This window comes from Carlito syrichta, unplaced genomic scaffold (genome assembly GCF_000164805.1).
Source record: "Carlito syrichta isolate Samal-C Ts95f unplaced genomic scaffold, Tarsius_syrichta-2.0.1 Scaffold305223, whole genome shotgun sequence".
Taxonomy (NCBI): domain Eukaryota; kingdom Metazoa; phylum Chordata; class Mammalia; order Primates; family Tarsiidae; genus Carlito; species Carlito syrichta.
The window spans coordinates 560109-579766 of NW_007249319.1; the positions used below are offsets into that span (position 1 = coordinate 560109).

General features: G+C 37.8%; 1 protein-coding gene across 1 annotated transcript in view; it reads right to left on the reverse strand.

Moving 5' to 3' along the window:
- Window positions 1-19658, reverse strand: part of EPHA6 (EPH receptor A6) — a 338000-nt gene that overhangs the window by 239081 nt on the left and 79261 nt on the right. The window contains exons 5-6 of the mRNA XM_008061379.2: window positions 16316-16386; window positions 12657-12782 (exon numbers count right to left, since the gene is read on the reverse strand). Of these exons, the coding sequence (XP_008059570.2) occupies window positions 12657-12782; window positions 16316-16386 (197 nt within the window). The remainder of the gene's footprint in view (window positions 1-12656; window positions 12783-16315; window positions 16387-19658) is intronic.

Below are 19658 nucleotides of genomic sequence, written 5' to 3' on the forward strand. Positions count from 1 at the left end.
CCCAGTTAGATCAAGTGCATCTTGAAATGGGAGTGCACGTGGCACATTGAAGAAAGAAAGGACACAGATGTTGTCGGAACAGTGAGTGAAGGAGAGGTTGTTGGAGATGAATTTGAGAAGGCAGCTAAGAAGGGCACCAGGCTTTTGCTCAGAATGGAGCAACATGATTGGTGGGCTTCAAGCAAGAAGGGATACAGTCTGGTTTACCTTCCCAAGGCATCATCCAGGTCTAGGGTTCCATGAGAGGAGAACGTGCCACACAATGCTGGAAGGAGGGAGACCAGGAGGGATGTTGGCTGGTTGGCCAGGGTGGTTGGTTCTGGTATATATTTGAATGCAGAGCTGACAGTGTTTGATGATAAATTGATGGGCCGTGTAGAACAAGTGAATCATGCTTTAAATGGGGGAAATTTTTTTATCTTACTCTAAAGAATGATTTTATGACAATAATCAATATTCACATTAATATTGGTCTTGCTGAGGCAGTTGGTTTTTTTGGTGCATTAATGCACTTAAGTTAGATAGTGGTAATTCCTTTTCTGCCTACAAACCATAGAGTTTCTAGTCAGCAAAGAACACAGTCTTTATGTCATGGAGTTGGAAAGTGACTGCAGACAGACAGATTGACAGGTGGCTAGAATGAAAACAAGGAATACAGCCAAATTCACCTAAGGTAGGTGAAGACTGTGCAATGAAGGATGGTTTAAGAGATAGCAATTGCTGAGAAAAAAGAAATGAAGAAACAGCAATTGTACAAGCGCCAGGAGAAGATATTCTTACAGATGAGGTATAGATTTACAAATATAAAAGGTTGTAATGAAGTTGTGGTTAATGAGAGCATGAGCTATAAACAGGGCTACCCTGGCTTTACTACTTACAAGCTGCTTCACCTTGACCAAGTAATTTAATCTCTCCAAGTCTTAGTTTTCTTACCTATAAAATGGACATATGTGCTTCTTGTGATTCTTGGGGTCATGATAACCAAAAGAGATGTTAATACAGGGGAAGATCACCCCAAACATGTAAATGTTTAATAACTCTTGTTTACTATTAATATCAAGGAGATACTTTCTTCCCTGATAAGTAGAGGCCAGATGGAAACCCTGGAGAAAAGTTCTGGCAGACAGAATATCAGAAGTTTCCATATAAACAATAAACTGTATTAGATCACATGGAAAGTCCATGTGCTTCAGGCCTCAAGCTGTCCTTACAAAACACACTTTCCCATCCTGTGAATGTATTTACTCCACCTGAAAGACATAAATGAGAGGCTAGAAAAGATCATAAATGCCTACCTTGCTGCTATTCCCATCCTTCAAAAAGTCAGCAGAGCTGTTATTTGAATTTAGTTCTGAAGAAAGACTGATGAAACGTGAGGGGTGGGGACTTGAGGAGATGCTAACTATTTTCACTTTAAGTTACCTAACAGCCTAGGAAAAAGGCACTGGGCGTAATTGTAGATATTAAACTTCAGGGTGGCACTTAAAAAATGTACATGGATTGGGTGCAATTTCATGAACAGAGATTCCATAAAGGGCGAGAGATAGGTATCTATTGAATACAGTATTCCAACAATGCAAACGCCATTCATTGTCCCAATGGAGAAGAAAATGAGAGTGTACACTAAATGATGACCACACTGGGAGCTCTGAGCTGTTGTGATAAGGACACACAGCTAACTTGCAAGGTGGAACAAATCACAGAAGTTACAGGAAAGGGCAATGATTATACTGGCTGATCTAATTGAGATGGGAAAGGACATGGAGAGGTAGAGAAAATTTACTTATAGAAACACAATGAAATTTAATAGGAATATTTATGAAATGGGAATATGATAAAATATAAGTTTGTATAGATACACAGAAAATATGTATTGATTTACATAGATATATAGTGTGGGCATATAAAAATATAGTATTGCTCAATGTAACAAAGTCAGTTGGACAAGTATAACTCCTCTGAGAAAGACCACTGGGAATAATCTGGTAGTGAGCTCTCCCTATGCCAACAGTGTGTGGCAAATGTCCAAAAAGCAAATGTAAACTCAGGCTGCAGTAATCAAGGCATAGCAGAAAACAATGCCAACCCTACGTTTTCCATGTTGAATATAAAACATTTGGAACATTGGGCTCAATTTTGAAAAGACTTAGAGAAAAACTCTAGTTCTCCAGAGTAAGGTGATCAGAAGGACCAAGTATCCAGAAATCATGTCAGATAAAAATGAATGAACGATTTAGACAATTTAGGCTGGTCAAAAAAGATTTACGAGTTTCCCATGTTGTCTTCAAATATGTGAAGGGGCATGGTGCAGTGTGGAAGAAGGATTAGGTTTACTTCGTACAGGTTCAATTCTGCAGAACAGGAACCAGTGGGCAGAGTTATAAAATAATATGCAGTGTTATAAGGAAGCACATTTCTACTCACAAATATCCTGGACTTATTGGAACTGTTCCAAAGGGAATGGGCTATCTGATGCAGTAGGGAACACTTTCACTGGTGGTGTTCTGATAAAGGTTGGATGGTCACTTATAATCTTCTTTATCTCATTTGCTTCTCACAACAATCATGAGGGAGCAAAGGTATCTCTCTTTTTTGTAAATTTCACTGATAAGGAAATTAAAGCTCAGAAAGGTAAACTTGCTAGCACCCGTTGTCATAACTTAGAGTGAAGCTTCTCCCCAGTTGAAAAGGATTTTGAAGGACAAATATAAAATGAACTCTAAATTCTGGAGACAAGATAAGGAAAAGATAAAACTTGGGTCAGAAAATGCCACTCATTGTGAGGGAAGGTTATAAAATTTCCAGCAATAGATGGACTAACTGGTTATCGAGTGGCAGGGCCAAAAAACTTCAGGGAAGAACTCTTCTCTATTTGTGATATAAATATTGTTTCCTGATAAGATGAAGGCACTTCTCTATTGTAATCAGAGAGCAGTTGGTTAAAAAAAAAGCACTTATGTTCATAACGGTTGTGATACAATATCAAAACCTTATTTTTTATTTTTATTTTTTTTGAGCTGGGTTCTTGCTCTGTTGCCCAGGCTTGAGTGTAGTGGCATGGTCATGGCTCACCATAGCTCCCCTCACCTGTGAGTAGCTGGGACTATATGCACCCACCACCACACCCAACTCATTTTTTTTTCTCGTAGTGACAAGGTCTCACTATGTTGCCTAGGCTGGTCTCGTACTCCTGAGCTCAAGCAATCCTCTCATCTTGGCCTCCCGAAGTGCTGAGATTATAGGTATCAGAAACCATGTCAGGCTCAAACACTTGACTTTAAGAAAATATTCTAACATCTGTTGGAAGTTCCTACTAGAATGATATTCGTTTATAGGTACATTTTAATCTAAGCACTTAGGCTTCGATGACACATCAAATAACTTTATCTTTGCTTTCATACTAATTTTGTGATATCTTCATGATAGTCTTAACAGCAATCACATCCAAGTACCATCTTTGCAGATTCTACTCAGGGAACCGTATTGCTCTCTCTCTCTCTCTCTCTCTCCTCTGTGGTTCTCCTGCTCTCGGGACACACTGCTACCCCTGAGATCCCTGGTTTAGCTCTTGGCCCGAACCAAGATCTTTAAAAGTCCAGAACACTCAGTAAGATAAACCCAGCACTTAGACCTGAATTTCCAGTTTTTCACTCTTTCATTCCAAATTTTCTAAAGTAGACACTCAGACAACAGTGAATACATTTCACATCAAGTACTATCTTGCTTTCTTTAGTATCCCTACACTCAGACTATGAACTGAATTGTATTCCCCCAAAATTCACCTGTCAAATCCCTAACTCCCAGCGTAACTGTGTCTGGAGATGTGGTCTTTAGGAGGATTAAGGTTAAATAAAGTCATAGGGGTGGGGCCCTAATCTGATAAGACGGTGGCTTTATAAAAAGAGGAATAGACATTTCTCTATCTCTGCCACGTGAGGACATGGGGAAGGTGGCCCTTTGCAGCCAAAAGACAGCTCTCTGTAGAACCTGACCATGCTGACACCCCATCTCAGATTCCAGCCTCCAGAACTGTGAGATAATAAATTCCTGTTGTTTTAAGATGCCCAGTCTATGGTACTTTGTTATGGTAGCCTGAGCTGACTAATACAATCATACATATATGAACATATATGTGTGTGCTTATATTCATATATAGATATACATATAGATACTTGTACACATGCACACAGATCCATTGTTTTCCTTTGTCCCCTTTTCCCCATGAAAGCAAAACATCTTTCCTCTTTTATTTAATCACCTTAAAGTATATGCCATTATAAACTAAAAAGTCACCAAACTAAAAAGTTGCTAGCCATTATTTAGAGCCAAGAAGCAAGGTTAGAGTTACATTTGTACCAAAACAAAACAAAGAACAGTTTTCAGTTTTGCAAAAAAATTAGATATAATAAAGAACCAGTGTCATCAAACTCTGAAATATCTTTAAAATGTTGCAAATTCCTTTTCACAATCTCCACACCTCTTTTCCACCACTTCTAACATTCTTCCCCTGTCTAAAACCGCCTTTTCTGCATCTTGACATTACTTATCTTTAAGAGTGTGTTTAAATGCCTAGTGCAATCTCCATAATGCAATCTGGTCTCCCAGTCTTCAGTGATCTTTTAGATTCTGTGAATCTGAATAGCGATTTATATGTGTGTTTTGCTCACTTATGATCCCTCTTCTTTCTCTTGTCCTTCCTACTTCTCCTTCCTACTTTATACATTCCTTAGCTTCCCTCTTGAATCTGAGATGCTTTATTATTCATTTTGAATAAGACCTTGGGTTAGTACCTAACCGAAGCCTGATTATCTAGTAGTTACTAAAGAAGGAAAACGTTGATATCATTAATTAGGGGTGCACAGAAAAATGGTCTTAGAGACAAAATAGCAAATACATTCATAATCTGTTCTCCGCATTGGGCCCAAAAAATGATTCATGTGAAAAAATCTTATCAGTTTATAAAAAATGTCCACAAATTCCTTGTTATCCTTTATGTATGCTCCTTTGCAATGTGATGATGCTGTTCCTCTCATCAAGAAGTAGAATCTATTTCTCTACCTCATTAAATCTAGGCAGGCTTTGTGACTTGTTTTGACCAACTTAATGTATCAGAATTACGATATGGGAGTTCAGAGCCAAGGTCTCAAGTGGCCTTACAACTCTTGCTCTCATCTGCTTGGAACACTGCCTTGAGACTGCCACGTCTAGTCTGTTAGTGGAGGAGAGGACATATAAATTAGAGATGAATTATCTGTGCTGAGACCCTCTATTACAACAGCCTGGCATGCAACACCATCCAGTAGCGCCACAAGATGTCTGCAGTCACAGGAGTGACCTCAGGCAAGATGGCAGAAAATGCACCTAGCTCTAGCTGATTCTAACCCAAATGACTGACCTACAGAATTATAAGTAAGCTATTGTTATTTGAATCCATTCGGCTTTGTAATAGTTTGTTACATAGCAATAGACAACTTGGACAGGCTATACAAAAGTCATTAGTTAAATACATAGACAATTAGTTTGAGAACACAAGTATCACTATGGGAATAATCAACTAATTATCTTGTGCTAGATGAACTACAGTGTGACATAAGCAAATCCTACCATCAGATTTATGGCCTTAATTGACATTTTACTGCTCACCAATGTAGAATGCACATGGTCTCTCAGGTAACTTTATTACGTGTATGGCGTTATGAAACAATCTTAGAACATAAACAACCTTTCACTTCTTTACAAGACAGAACTTCAGAATTGAATCCAATATTTATCTAAACTTATTCTTCAAGCTGTATTTTGAATAAGAGCCCACCATCTTTAACATATTCATATTAAATTTAAAGTGCAAATGATCTTCAAGTTTAGAATCATGTTGTATACTATAAGAGACATATCCTATCAATAAGGTTAATGATAGCCATATGGCCCATTGAACATCTCACAAGGTCAACACTTAGTAATATGATGCAACTAGGCTTGGGGATTTATGGGTCTCTATGAGAATAAGACCTAAAACCCCAGTTACCCTAGAGACATGGCCACCTCAACACAGATGAAACTTTCATGAACCTTAAGACAAAGCTTATCTTACAAGAATAAGTTCAACTCCCTTTATGAAAGAAACACATGGTAACTGACTTGGACTGGATACAGGTATAAGAAAGGAGGAGAAATCTCCTGAACTCTGAGAATGGTTTCCAGGTAGAGACCACCCTGTCAGTCAGTCATCTGACACTCTGCTGCATCTGGCCCAAGATACTGGCCAGTTCCCCACTATCCTTCTTGTAAGAGCACAACCAGAATAAGGTCCTTTAAGATCAGATGATGTCTAAGACTCATCTACAATGGGAATTGGAATGAAGGGGAGAAATCACCCCTGGGGATGCCAGTTAACTAGGGCCACCCGAGAGCCATAAACATGACAAAACAGTATTACATGTAGTGGGAAAATTTCTAAGATGTCCTGCAGTGATCCACACATCCTGGTATTCAGCTCCTTGTGATCTCTCTCTTCAGTGGAGGTTGGGTCTAGTAGTATACATGAGTATAATATTATGATATGAGTATGAAGTCAATAGAATATGGCAAAAGTGATGTGATATCACTTCCATGATTAGGTTATAAAACTTTGGGACTTCTGTCTTCCTAGTAGCCTCTCTTTTCAGTTTTGATGAAGCAAGCTGCCATGCTAGAGAAGCCCACATGGCAAGAATCTGAGGGTGTTCTACAGCCAGCAGCCAGTGAGGAATTAAGGCCTATGTTCAACAACCTTTAAAGGACTATATCCTGACAGCAGCCATATAAATGAGTTAGGAAGTGGATCCTTGCCCAAATGAGTCTTCAGGTGAGACCATAGTCCCAACTGACACCTTAATGGTAACCGTGTGAGCAACCTGTTGGAGCTAAGCCATGCTGAATCTTGACCCACTGAAACTGAGACAGTAAATGTTCTTGTTTTAATTTTGGGGGTAATTTGTTATGCAGCAAGAGATAACATATACTACAGCAATATAAAGAATAAAATTTGTTGCTGTTGATGTATGGGTCTTCTATCTCTTTTGGTTCTTAGCCTTAAGAGAATATCATTTTTTTTCTTCATTAGATGTACCCAATCTTTCCCTACATCCTTGGAGTACTCTTTTGGAAATATGGGTCAAATTTCCTTCATTTCACCAAATATTTTAGCAATATACAAATTAGAAGAATAACCAAAGGAACATAAAGTTTGTTATTGACAGTCTGTTGTATGACAAGTCATATATGTATATAATCTTTAATCCTTCCATTAATTCTGCAAGACAGCTGTTACTATGACAAATCCAGTTTATAGACAAGAAAAAATTTCTGAAAGATTACGAAATTGCTAACATTCACAGAGTGAGTTAGTAGCAAAGCTGTGATTCAAAGTTGAGTCTGACTTGCCTGAGTCTGTCTTTTTTATTCATATCATAATGTGCATGGAGAACAGGTAAAACCAATCCTTCATGACGTCATTTGATCTAGAAATATGAAATCCTTAAGTGAGAGGCACGGAGACCTTGCCAGAATCTGTTGCTGATCTAAGTCTATTGACTGTGCAAAGGTATTTTCAAGAATGCAAAATAAAATTAATCTAACCTCTACCATAAATTCTGTACATTGATGAACAAGAACAAAACCTGCATCTGAGAGGGTCATCTCAACTAAATATAGAGGAAATGAGCCATAAACACAATTTGTTGTTGTTGTTTAATAAATGGAGAATTTGAAATGCCATCTGGAATAGCGCCTACACTTGTCATTGTCTTGTTACAAGAAAGAATAATACAAGTGTAAAAGAGGAACAAAAATAATAAAGAGGATGGGAAAGTTTCTTTAAGATTACTGAAAAATAATATGTCCCAGAGGAGAAAGAAGAGGCCTGCTGGGTTGCCGGTGGCAAGGGAATTAGAAGAGGTACATAAAGTACACATTATGCCTTGGACATCATCAAGGGCAAATATGACCTCAGACAAGATGACAATAGCAGAACCAAAATATTAGGCTGAATAAACCATTGTGTTGACACTCACTTTTTATATACTTTTTTTTAATCCTTTTTTTTTGTCCTTTTGACTTTCTTTTACCTGCAGATGATTGCTGACAAACTAACGTTTATAACTTGCTGGACTATTATAGGAAGAGAAAAAACATGGTGACACTAAGCTAGGAGAAGAGAAGGCTGATAGTGGAGGCAATAATGAGTTTTGTATAGATAAAGGGATAGAATATGAATGACGGGAAGATACTGTGTATTTCTGTTGATACCATGGAAAGAGGGAAGGTCAAATTTAAGAAAGGTGCCCTACGGGCTTAGAGACACAAGAATGATTTTTTCAATGGAATAATGTTTCAGAATTATACATATTCTGCTAGGCAAGTTTATCTTATAATGATTTAGGTTTGGTGCTGCCTGAAAAAGGGACAGCTTTTCAATGGCCTTTTCCAGACCAAGATTAAAAAATTCAGTTTACTACTCTTCTCATTATCTTGCAAGATATGTATAAAATAATGACTCTACCCTAATCTTACTTGGCTCTTTTAGCCTGGGAATTTCTGTTTTACAGTCCTCGGTCCACAGTATTTCATTTTATGATGCAAAAAAAGTCAAAGGAAATAGATGATCTTGATAGTTCCCTATGCAACAGAGCTGCTTACCTCATTTAAATGGAAATGTGCATTTTCATGGAAATTCAGGCCTATATTGATGAACAAAGATAAACTGCCACTATTAAATAGAATACTGATATACAAAAAAGCACCCTAGAAAATTCATAAAAAAAAAAAAAACAGAGAAATTTACAGGGAAAGATAGGGAATGTTAAGAATATATATACAGATAAATTAAACTTTGGTGGTTTAGTCACATAGTATTTTGATGGTTACAAAGTTGAAAATTTCAGGACAAAGGTTTTAGAAGACAGATTAAATACATATATCTCTGATGAGCATCGTGATTTAATATGAAAAACTAGGTAGCACATTCCCTTTTATAAGCAAATATTAGCCAGCTAATAAACATTGTTCAGTGATTGTGTTAAGAAATGTCATGGGTCTAGTGTGGTATCATGCTCCTTTTTAACTGAAAATATTAATACGGCTGTTTTTACATTCATTTTTAATAACTCATTTAAGAAATATTTGATGATCATATGTCTGGAAAGCATTCGTAGCTGTCTCTTTGCATGCATGTCTTGTATCCATAAGAGATGGCGTTCTCACAGATTTTTTCCCTCAACAATGAATTGTGAATCTATGCGCTCCTTGTCATTCACCCTGTCAATGCCTTAATTCTGACTGAATATCGTGCACTTGACAATCATCACGACCTGATATCTGGCCCCTCTCAACTTCTCCACCCCAATTTACCTCTGTCTAGCATCGGCACTGCCACTTAAATCATGTAATTTACATTTCCAAGAGGACTTTCTCATGCACAAAGATGATGAGGAAATGGAGTCTGAGAAGAAACACTCAACAGTTGTGGGGTGGGGGACAGCGGAATGGGGGTGGGAGGGGACGAAAGGATACAAGACAGCCTAAGGAAAGTGTTTACAGTTAACTGTTGGGCAAGAAACCAGCTGTGCAAGTCATGTCATAGATGCTACATAGCTATTGATTCTTTTGCACTTTAAATGAAGAATGCCTTGTCCGCTGTGCTGCTGTGGAAAACATCCACACATTCACTAGCTTTTTCTACATACAGAGTTTTAGAAACATGACCGCTGTGGTTTGAATGTGTCCCCTAAAGTCCATGTGTTGGAAACTTAATCTTTCACATAAGGAGAGGTGGGGCCTTAAAGAGGATTAGGTCATCAGGGTTCTGCTCTTGTGAAGAGATTATTGCAGTGGGTTTGTAATAAAAAGGGGAGCTCAGCCTCACTTTTTCTCCTTCTTGCCCATGTGATGCACTCCCCTATGTTATCTCGGCGGCAAGCAGTCCCCTCACCAGATGTGGCCCTTCAACCTTGAATTTCTAGCCTCTAGAAGCTTGAGCCTAATAAATTAATGTTCATTTTAAAATACCCAGTAGGTGGTCTTGTATTGTGGCCACATAAAATGGACTACACCAATGACCTATAGGAGTTAATTAGTAGTACTGACCGGGGCACAAAAGGAAAGTTAGGTTACAACAGTTTTGTTTCACAAAGCACTTTCATTTTCATTTTTCTGAAAATGAACAGTAAAAGGACCCTCAGAAGATTGTTTGAAAGTTGAAACAGACAAAGATAAATAAAGATTTAAAAAGAGATACTAATGTATAGCATTAACAACTTGGTTTAGGTATTCTATCTTTGCCTAATGAGAGAAATCTCATTACGACTTAGGGTTCAGACGCAGCAGGTGGAAAATGATGATAAAATAGTCTCTTTTGTGGTTATTGTTTGCTTTTACAGTAACCGTTTTATTTCTTTTAAGAGAAGAATTTTATTTTGGTTGCAAAAGAATCCAAAAACTAAAGAAAAGTTTCATTTCGTTATATCGTCTATACTTTGGATACTTTTATATTTTATATCTCAATACTATGATTTCAGACATTGACATTTAATTGTACTGTAGCACACAGGGCTACGATAGAAAATGATTCTCCTGTAGCTTTGTGAGTATTGAACAAAAACAATATTAAAAAGCGTATCATTTTTCTTGGGGGCCAGAGGGAGAAGGCCAAATATAGGCCATGATGGAGATTATTCAACCTCCTCTCTTCTGCATCTTTCTGTTGTCTTAAGAAAACAAACTCCAAAGCTAAATAAATATAATGTAATCATTCTTTTCAATGATGCCTGTTGATGTGTACTTTGTCCAGCAGAAGTGGATACAGAGTCTGGATCCATTCCCAGTCCTTAATCTTTCTGATAGGGCAGCCTCTCTGGCTGAGAACACAAGAATTAAGAACAAAAGGACCCTTGTGCCAGGTTTCGGATGGAGACCTGGCCATGCAGGAGACGAGATGATTCACTTTACACAGGGAATGGAGTGAAACCAGGAGTAAACCTCTGCAAATATCCTTGTAATTCTTGAGATAGCTCTACTTCTCTCTGTACCTGTTAGTTTCACCGGCATGCAACTTGTGCTGCTACAGAGTCTTGAGTTTAGAAGAACCTTGCAGTTGGTTTAACTCTCTGTTGTCACTTTCTCAAAATTCTTTTTTTTTTTTTGAGTTGGAGTCTCACTCTGCCGCCCAGACTGGAGGGCAGTGGCCGCTGCTGGCCACAGCTGCCTCGACCTGCTGGGCTCCAGATATCCTTCCGCCTCAGCCTTCCCAGTAGCTGAAACTACAGGTGTGAGCTACCACACCCGGCTAATTTTTTTTGATTTATAGTAGAGATGAGGTCTTGCCAAGTTGTCCAGACGGGTCTCGAACCCGCGGGCTCAGGCAATGCACTCACCTTGGCCTCTCAAAGCGCGGGATTACAGGCTGAGCCACCGAACCCAGCCTCAAAATTCTTAATAATTATGTTAACAAGAGACTCTGCATTTTCAATTTATACTGGGCCCTGCAAATTATGTAGCCTGTCTTTTTAGGGGAAAAGCGCTTTGAAAGGAACACAGGATAATCAGCTGCTTCCTTTTGGTCTTTGTAAAGACACGAAACCTGGCCAGAATGGCCATGCTTGGGTCTGTTCTGCTCTCTCCATAGGACTACACAGATATCCAGCATTTAGAGGAGACCTATATTCCCCTTCAGGATCCAGTCTCCCCTTCTCTATTTTAGGAAAACACCTCAACCTTTTTTTTGCACACATGGCTGCTCTGTCAGAAATTATCTCTCCAAACCTTCTTGCTTTTAAGCGTGTCCATGTGATTTTATTTGGACCATCGAGAAGTGAATAGATGTGTCTGGAATTTCCAGGTCATTGCCTTAACGACAATGCCAAAGAGACTGAACTCTTTTTCCTTCTCACATGCAGGAAAGTAGATATGCTGGTGACCTAGCCTTGGTCACTTAGAGGACGACGGCATGCAAAGAGAAGGCAGGGCAAAGAGGAGAAAGAACTCAGGCCTTGTAAGACCTCCTGAATGAGAGCTCCTCTGCCAGCATGGACTACTCACTTTGGGTCAAGAATTTGAAAGAGGAATAAATCTGTATTCTGGAGTCTCTTTATTACATCAGCTTAGCCTCTGCCCTAACTTATGTACAGTGTAAGTTCTTTTGGGCTGATCCATCATGATCATACATTCTTATTTATTTAGAATAGCTGAACAAAAAGTGTTCCAAGTATTGGAAAAGTTTACATAGGAAGAATTACTAATTTGCATTAAAATGATATAAAATTACATTTGTCCTTGGTGATTCTCAAAACTTTTTTGGGTCCTGCAGAGCTCAAGGTCATCATTATGAATACTAATTATAGGAATGTCTATGGATGTTGGGGCTTGAGTAAATCTATAGTAACTTTATAACAAACTCCTGAAATTGCATTTTCAAAATAAATTCCTGAAGCACTCTAGTTTCACTGTAATTTATCTCCATTACAAATAAAGACTAGAATGAAATATGAGATATTTTTATTTTTCACTCCTTAAGATTTTTAAATGACTACAATTGCTAAGATTTAAAATAATATGTTGATAGACCAGTGACAAAGCCATTAAGGAAGGAATAATTTGTTCAAAAGCACAGATTTTACATTTACCTGCCCCAATGACTCTCTCAATGCGAATTCTCGAGGGATCAATCTCCTTTGCAAATTCATGGACAGCTAGGGATGGGTCTTCGTACGTATCTGGATCAATGTAAGTCTTAATTCCTGGGAAGCGTACTGCAACAAAAACCAAAGATTGATTTAGTCTAAGAGTATCCTAGTAGTCTTTTAAATATTTACATCTTGTGAGTATTTAAAATGGAGAGAGACATACAGAAGTAGTCATTCTTGTTCATTACTTAAATTCTCTCATTTTTCCTTGTCCACCCTCTGCCCCCATGAAAGCTTTGACTACCTAGAATCACAAATATAATTACTTCACTATTAACGTAAAATGGTGATTTCATAAAGAGTGAGATAACAGGTTCCAGAAAACCCTTTTCTTTCCTATAAAGAGTTTAATCAGCTCACTTAGTCACTAAAATATCAGTACATTTTACACCTGCTCTAGTCAGGACATGGAGAAAATAAGGCATAACCCTCCCCCCCCAAAAAATGCAAGCTTCTTAGAGTCCCTCCTGGACCATTTGTACCCTAAGGCACTAGCTTTCCTGAACTCATGCCTTATTTCTGTGGTCTCTCTCTTTTACAGAAACTGTCAACCAGTAAAGAACAGACCCCACGGCACAGTGACAGGAAAGGTCACTAGGGAGAATGGCCATTTTCTGTGCTCTTGTAGTTACTTCCACAGCCTGACTGCACATAGTCCTGAAAAGGACTGGCTTGTCTATCCTGGTGGGAAAGGTAGAAATTAAAGGCCCAAATCCCGTCATGGGTTGTATAACTTCTGCTCTTTCCTTGGTGGGAATGGTGAACTCACAGCCCATAGGCAGTTAGGATGTTGAAACGAGATGACTGGAAAACGCGATCGCATGGCTGTATTTTCATTCATGAATAACTGAAGAAGTCAGAGACTGCTTCCGCTTGTGACTATCCCTCCGTTTTGTTCATTGATGTCTTTCTTTTTTTATTTTAGAGAGATGGGGTTTGGGGAGTCCCACTACGCTCAGGCTGGCCTTGAACTCCTGGGTTCATGTGATCCTCCCACCTCAGTCTCCTGAGCAGTTGGGGATACAGGCACAAACCACCGTGCCAACTCATTGGTTTCTAGTTTCCATTTTAGATTCCTAGATCCTGGAGAACAGGAGATCATTTTTTATCTTATCTTTCCAAATACCTTAGGTATAATTTTACAGGTAATATGCACACAACGAGCCTTTATTGAATACAAATTAGTAGGGAATAAAAGACCAATGTGAAATCTGCAACAAGGTGGATGATATTTGGTTTTGCTGCTTTGTAGATTTTGAAAGTCATACAATACCCAGAGTTAACTGTTGTTTGGGTCTCCATAGAAACAGGCTCTTCCAAGAAAATCTCAAAAGCAAACAAATAAAAGGTAATAAAGTAAGTTTAGAGAAGGTGATTAAATGCCCCTTATTAGCAGTAATTTGCTTCATTACGTCCACCGCCTTCATTTATGCTTCGTCTACTGTCTTCTTAGTGCTGCATAAGCGCCCATGAGAAAATTAGTATTTCTCAAAATAGCAGCAAGTGTACCTAGACCTGACAGTGATTTTGAAATGCTCCGCTCTTCTTGACTTCCCAGAATTTAGGGTGGAGGAAAGGAGAACAGACAGCCTGTATCTTTATTTTATATTCCATATGATATTTATATATCTTAGGATCTGTGATTTCAGATTGCATTCTATAACCTTGAATCTAGTAGCTATGAATAGAATAGATGACAAGTGGTATCTAATCAGATATGTGGTTATGTTGATAACACTACTTTAGGCACAGATAACAAGTATCCTGTATTAACTCTTACATGACAATTAAAACATTCAGTTGGTTGGGTTCAGTGGCTCAGCCTGTAATCCCAGCACTTTGGGAGGCTGAGGCAAGTGGACTGCCTGAGCCCACGGGTTTGAGACCAGCCCGGGCAACTTGGCAAGACCTGATCTCTACAATAAATAAAAAATTAGCCAGGCGTGGTAGCGTGCGCCTATAGTTCTGGCTACTTGAAAGACTGAGGTGGGTGGATTGCTGGAGCCCAGCAGGTCGATCCTGGGATGGCCTAGAGTGTGCCACTGCACTCCAGCCTGGGTGATGGAGTGAGACGACAACTCAAAAAACAAAACAAACAAACCAAAAAACCATTCAATTATTTAAGGTGGTACACGCTTCTATAGGAGAAAGGATTAGTTAATATCACTTTTTTGGTCAACATAATATACAGGGGAAAAAACCCAACTCAATGTAATTCCAGTTTTGAATATCTGGTTATTAATTTAACTTTTTCCTGTTTATCTTTCTTCTACCTCCTTGGCTGTCTCGGGTTATTTCCATCGCTTCTTGCTGGGCCCATCTGGTTAAGTTTATGCTAAACTGCTACTTGGAAAATGGATAATAAATGCCTCCGGAGCGCCTTTTCCCTCTGCATCTCCGTACTAAATGCCCTGCAGTGAATCTTAAGGTTGCCCAGCATCAGTCATCAGCCCAGGTGTCTGGACCTAGGTTTCTGCAATCTGTTTACAGAGCTTCCAGGTTATCCTATGCCAGGTATCAACTCTCCCAGCTCTGCCAGTGCAGTAAAACTCAAACTTACCGCACAAAAGATGAGAGCTTGCTGAAAATGCATGTAGCGGTTCTGCTGTGGACCTTCTGAGTCAGACATAGGGGGAGTGAGGGTGGAACACTCTAATACAGATGGTCCTTAGGACGCTTTTTGAGAAACCATATGAGCTTCAGAAACAGCCCTACACTATTTTGCTAATTTATAATTTCTTCACTTAAATCCTTTCCCTCCCCTGGGAGTGTTATAGATTGAAGATCTTTTCTACCTTTTGCTCAATTTGAAATAAAAGATGTGTTTAAATAGTTAAACAAGTTGCCTCACGTATTATCTCTATATTGCAGCTAATTAGAGAACATCCCTTTCTTGTTAATTCAGTGTCTCACGATAGGAAAAACGTCTTGACAAAGTAGTCTGCAATTGGGAGGTGGAGGTGGAAGTGGGCGTTAGAGAGGAGAGGATGGCAGTTATCAAACCAACTATAGAGATAATTACAGTTAGCTTGGGGATAGATACCTGAAATGAATATAACCTTGTAGTCAGTCCAAGGATTTCATACATATTCTAAGAGTTAAAGAGCTGCTATTCTTTTTTTAGTGTTAATGAATTGGAAATTGATTTGTTGTATTCTAAGAGTTAAAGAGCTGATATTCTTTTTATAGTGTTAATGAATTGGAAATTGATTTGTTGTACGTTTAAATGACAGTCCCTATAAGAAGGAATAAAGATTCTCTTAATATTTCTATGCCTCATGTTTTACTAAATAAAACCAACTCATGACCTGGAGCCATTGTAAGCGGTAAAAAAACTAGATATAATCAGTCAACTTGTATTTTTAGCAAATTCAGTCTGTTGTCTTTTCCAGCTAGTAGAATTGGAAAAAAAGGTAATATCATGTAATGAGAAGCAGGTGCAATTTCTACCAACGAACCTGGAAACCAAATGAAAAGTCTTAATGCTGAAAGGTTGGAAGTGACTTCTTTTTACTTCTTTCTCAACTCAATAGATACATGTTTAAAAGGAACTCCTGAAGTGCGGAAGTAATATAAGATAATGGAAGGGAGTCACTTACGATGCCCATTCTGTAAGTGGTTTCTTCTCTTCTCTTCTGACTTCATTTTGGCTTTTATGTACCACTGACATCTTTTAAAAAAGTAAACAGAAACTTGTTTTGAGAATTATGCTGGATATGAAACAAAACCAATAAAAATACATATAACCCATGAATAAAGTTCTTGTCATAAAGACCATGTTTAGAAATATTTTTATAACATGTGAAAATGTTCTATAGAAGGTTTTTTGATGTACACTAAAATTAGCTCCAGATAAGGACAAAATACTGTCATGTAGATTGATGGATCCAAAATATAGGAATCTTAGAGAATATTTTATGGTCAGCCTAGCCATCACTTTCCCCATCATATGACTTTTAATAGCTAGACTTAGTAAAAAGCATTAGAAGTCAACATGAAAAAATGTTTTGAGACAAAATCTCAGAAATGTAGACAACTGCCTTCTACTTTCAGTGCTAGGTAGCTGATGGCTTAGCACTATTCTTTTTTAATATTTGAAATTTGGTAGAGACATGTTCTGTTCTCTGACTTCTTCAATATGATTAAATTTATCACCATCCATATGATTTGATGGTTCATCAATTGCTTAATTTCTAATGGTTAAACAGAATACATCTGTGGTACATAATCTAAACTTTCAATGTGAATTTTGCTTCAAATTCAATGGCATGTTGAGCACTTATTATGAAATATCTTAGATTTCATAAAATAATTTCCAACGAATGCTCCCTTGCCAAAGTGCTTAAGAGACACTCCAAAACAAATTTGTCTATTCTTATGTAATTGAAATTGTTCTCTCCAGTGCGTAGAATGTTAAAGTAGTTTCTGATGTCATATGAATTGGCAAACACAGAAACTGAAAGCTGAAAATAATTTAGTACACATTTTCTTCATCATTAAATTCTGTTTAAATGATATTTCTATTCTACATCAGGTATTCAAAATAAAGATAATATCTGAACCCATCCCTCAAGTTTATTAGGCAAACTTACTTTTGCCTACTAAGATTGAAATGTCTTCTTTAGAACTTGTCATATTTATGTGTTAAGGCAATATTATCTGATATCTTAATAAAATGTTTCTCCACATGTGCATGTGCCATTTAAATCACTGTTTACTGACATACTTGAGAAAATAAGGACTTATGTTCTACACAAAGCATATAAATATAACTGCATCGAATTTTGCCATATATCAAATCACTATTAAATAAAATATCATTTAAAATCAAACCAACTTCCGTGAAGAGCAGAGAGCTTATTTTTTCTTTCTATCTTTTTCTTTCTCCCCCTCCCCCAGCAATGTAGTAATCACTTAAAACAGAGGTTTTTTGTTGTGATTATTTTTCTATTGGGGATAAAAATGACACTACTAAATGAAATCACATTTAAGAAATTATTCCAAGTTTCTTCAAAGAAACTTTCAAAATAGAAAATAAAAATCTTTCTAAATCAAAATTAACCATATCTAAATTATCGCAGTCTAGTTAACATGATATAATTTGTGTCTGTCAGAGCTAAGAACTCCTTAAAGGACCTCAATGTACTTGAATAACTGAATGAAATTTCTGGGTGCCAAAGCTGATTGTCTGTCAAATGTGTGCAACTCTATGACCATCGGAGTATTATCAAGATACCAGTGCCCCCAAATTCATAATTTATAGGCAGCATTTATGTTACACAGGGCAATGAATATACAGTAGGGTTTTCTCCTCTAATTATCATTTTTCCTAATAAGGTTTGCTAAACATATAGGAATGCATAAAGTATTGGCAGTTTGAATTTTTTAACCTAACTGAATTGTCATTGTGACTTTACACGCACCAAAATGCTTTTATTTTCATTTTCCTTTTTTTTTTCAGACTTGTACCTTTAATCTTCACGGAAATATTCTTTCTTTTTCCTTGCTTCCTCCCCACTCCCTTCTCTCTCCCCCTAATTATCGTTGTTTTCTTTCTTTCTTTTTTTTTTTTTTTTGAGTTGGAGTCTCACTCTGTCGCCCAGACTGGAGTGCAGTGGCCGCTCCCGGCCACCGCAGCCTCGACCTGCTGGGCTCCGGCGATCCTTCTGCCTCAGCCTTCCGAGTAGCTGGAATTACAGGCATGTGCTACCACGCCCGGCTGATTTTTTGATTTATTGTAGAGATGAGGTCTCGCTGCCCAGGCGGGTCTCGAACCCGCGGGCTCAGGCAATCCACTCAACTCAGCCTCCCAAAGGCGCGGGATTACAGGGTGAACCACCGAGCCCGGCTATCGTTGTTTTCTAATACCTCTCTTTGTAAGAGAGTCCTAGACAGGATTAGAATGATTTTGTTAATTTTAAATTTGTTTGAGCAAACAAACATAGGCCTCCACCAGGATGTGTATGGTTTTTGTTTATTTTTATAACCAGTTGATCCTTGCTAACAATTAAGGTTTTTGCAGGCCACGTTTGGTATTTATAGGTTAAAGTCTTAAACATTTTTGTCTTCAATCTAATTACTAATTAGTTTAGAGACTCCAAAGTTTTTCTGTCCACCCTGAAAGATGGGTTGCATCCAAGCTGTGATGATGCAAAGAGCTATCAGAGGTTCGTTCTCCTGGTAGTAAAGGGAAAGAGTCCTAGGATAACACCAGGCAACAGTATCTCATGGTGGCAACAAGGTGTGCCCAAAGTAGTCATTTTATTAAGATGGATTTATCATTATTTCCTGAATTCCCTCACGTCTGGTTATTTTCTTATTTCTGTAGGTAGCAATATTCTATCAGCTAATCACCCTCCCACAAGAAGATTCCCTGAGACATGTTCTACTAATTAGAGAGCAATGCTATATCTATTTATATACATGAAAATTTTATGTACACATAGGTAAAGTGCTCACTTTACATTTAATTTCATAAAGAAAATTACCATTGGAACTCCCCCATCTTAGAATATTCATGTTTCTTTGTTCTAAGTTCTATAAAAGTAGATCTGTTAAAACTAAATCAAATACAATCTTAACAGAGAGCAGTCAATTTGTCAGGGACCCACACCTGGTATGTGCAGTCAAAGTATCTGCCAACGTATGAATCTAGATACATTCTAGCAGTTTTCTATCCATATTGTAGATAATAACTTTTCATATATGCATATCCTCTGCAATTTTAAAAGACATTTTAATAAAATATTCATTTTTAAAATCCTCAGTGGAGTTTTAAAAATGAATAAAACAAAGAGTATTTGTAGTCACTGAAGATAGCTATCATTTCTGCTCTTTATCAGGTATCAGGGTTTTCTGGTGTACTTTAACTGTGATCGACATGGGCATGCATTGTTTGGCTGGCATTCGTATTTCAGTATTAGCAAACACAACATTTGTATT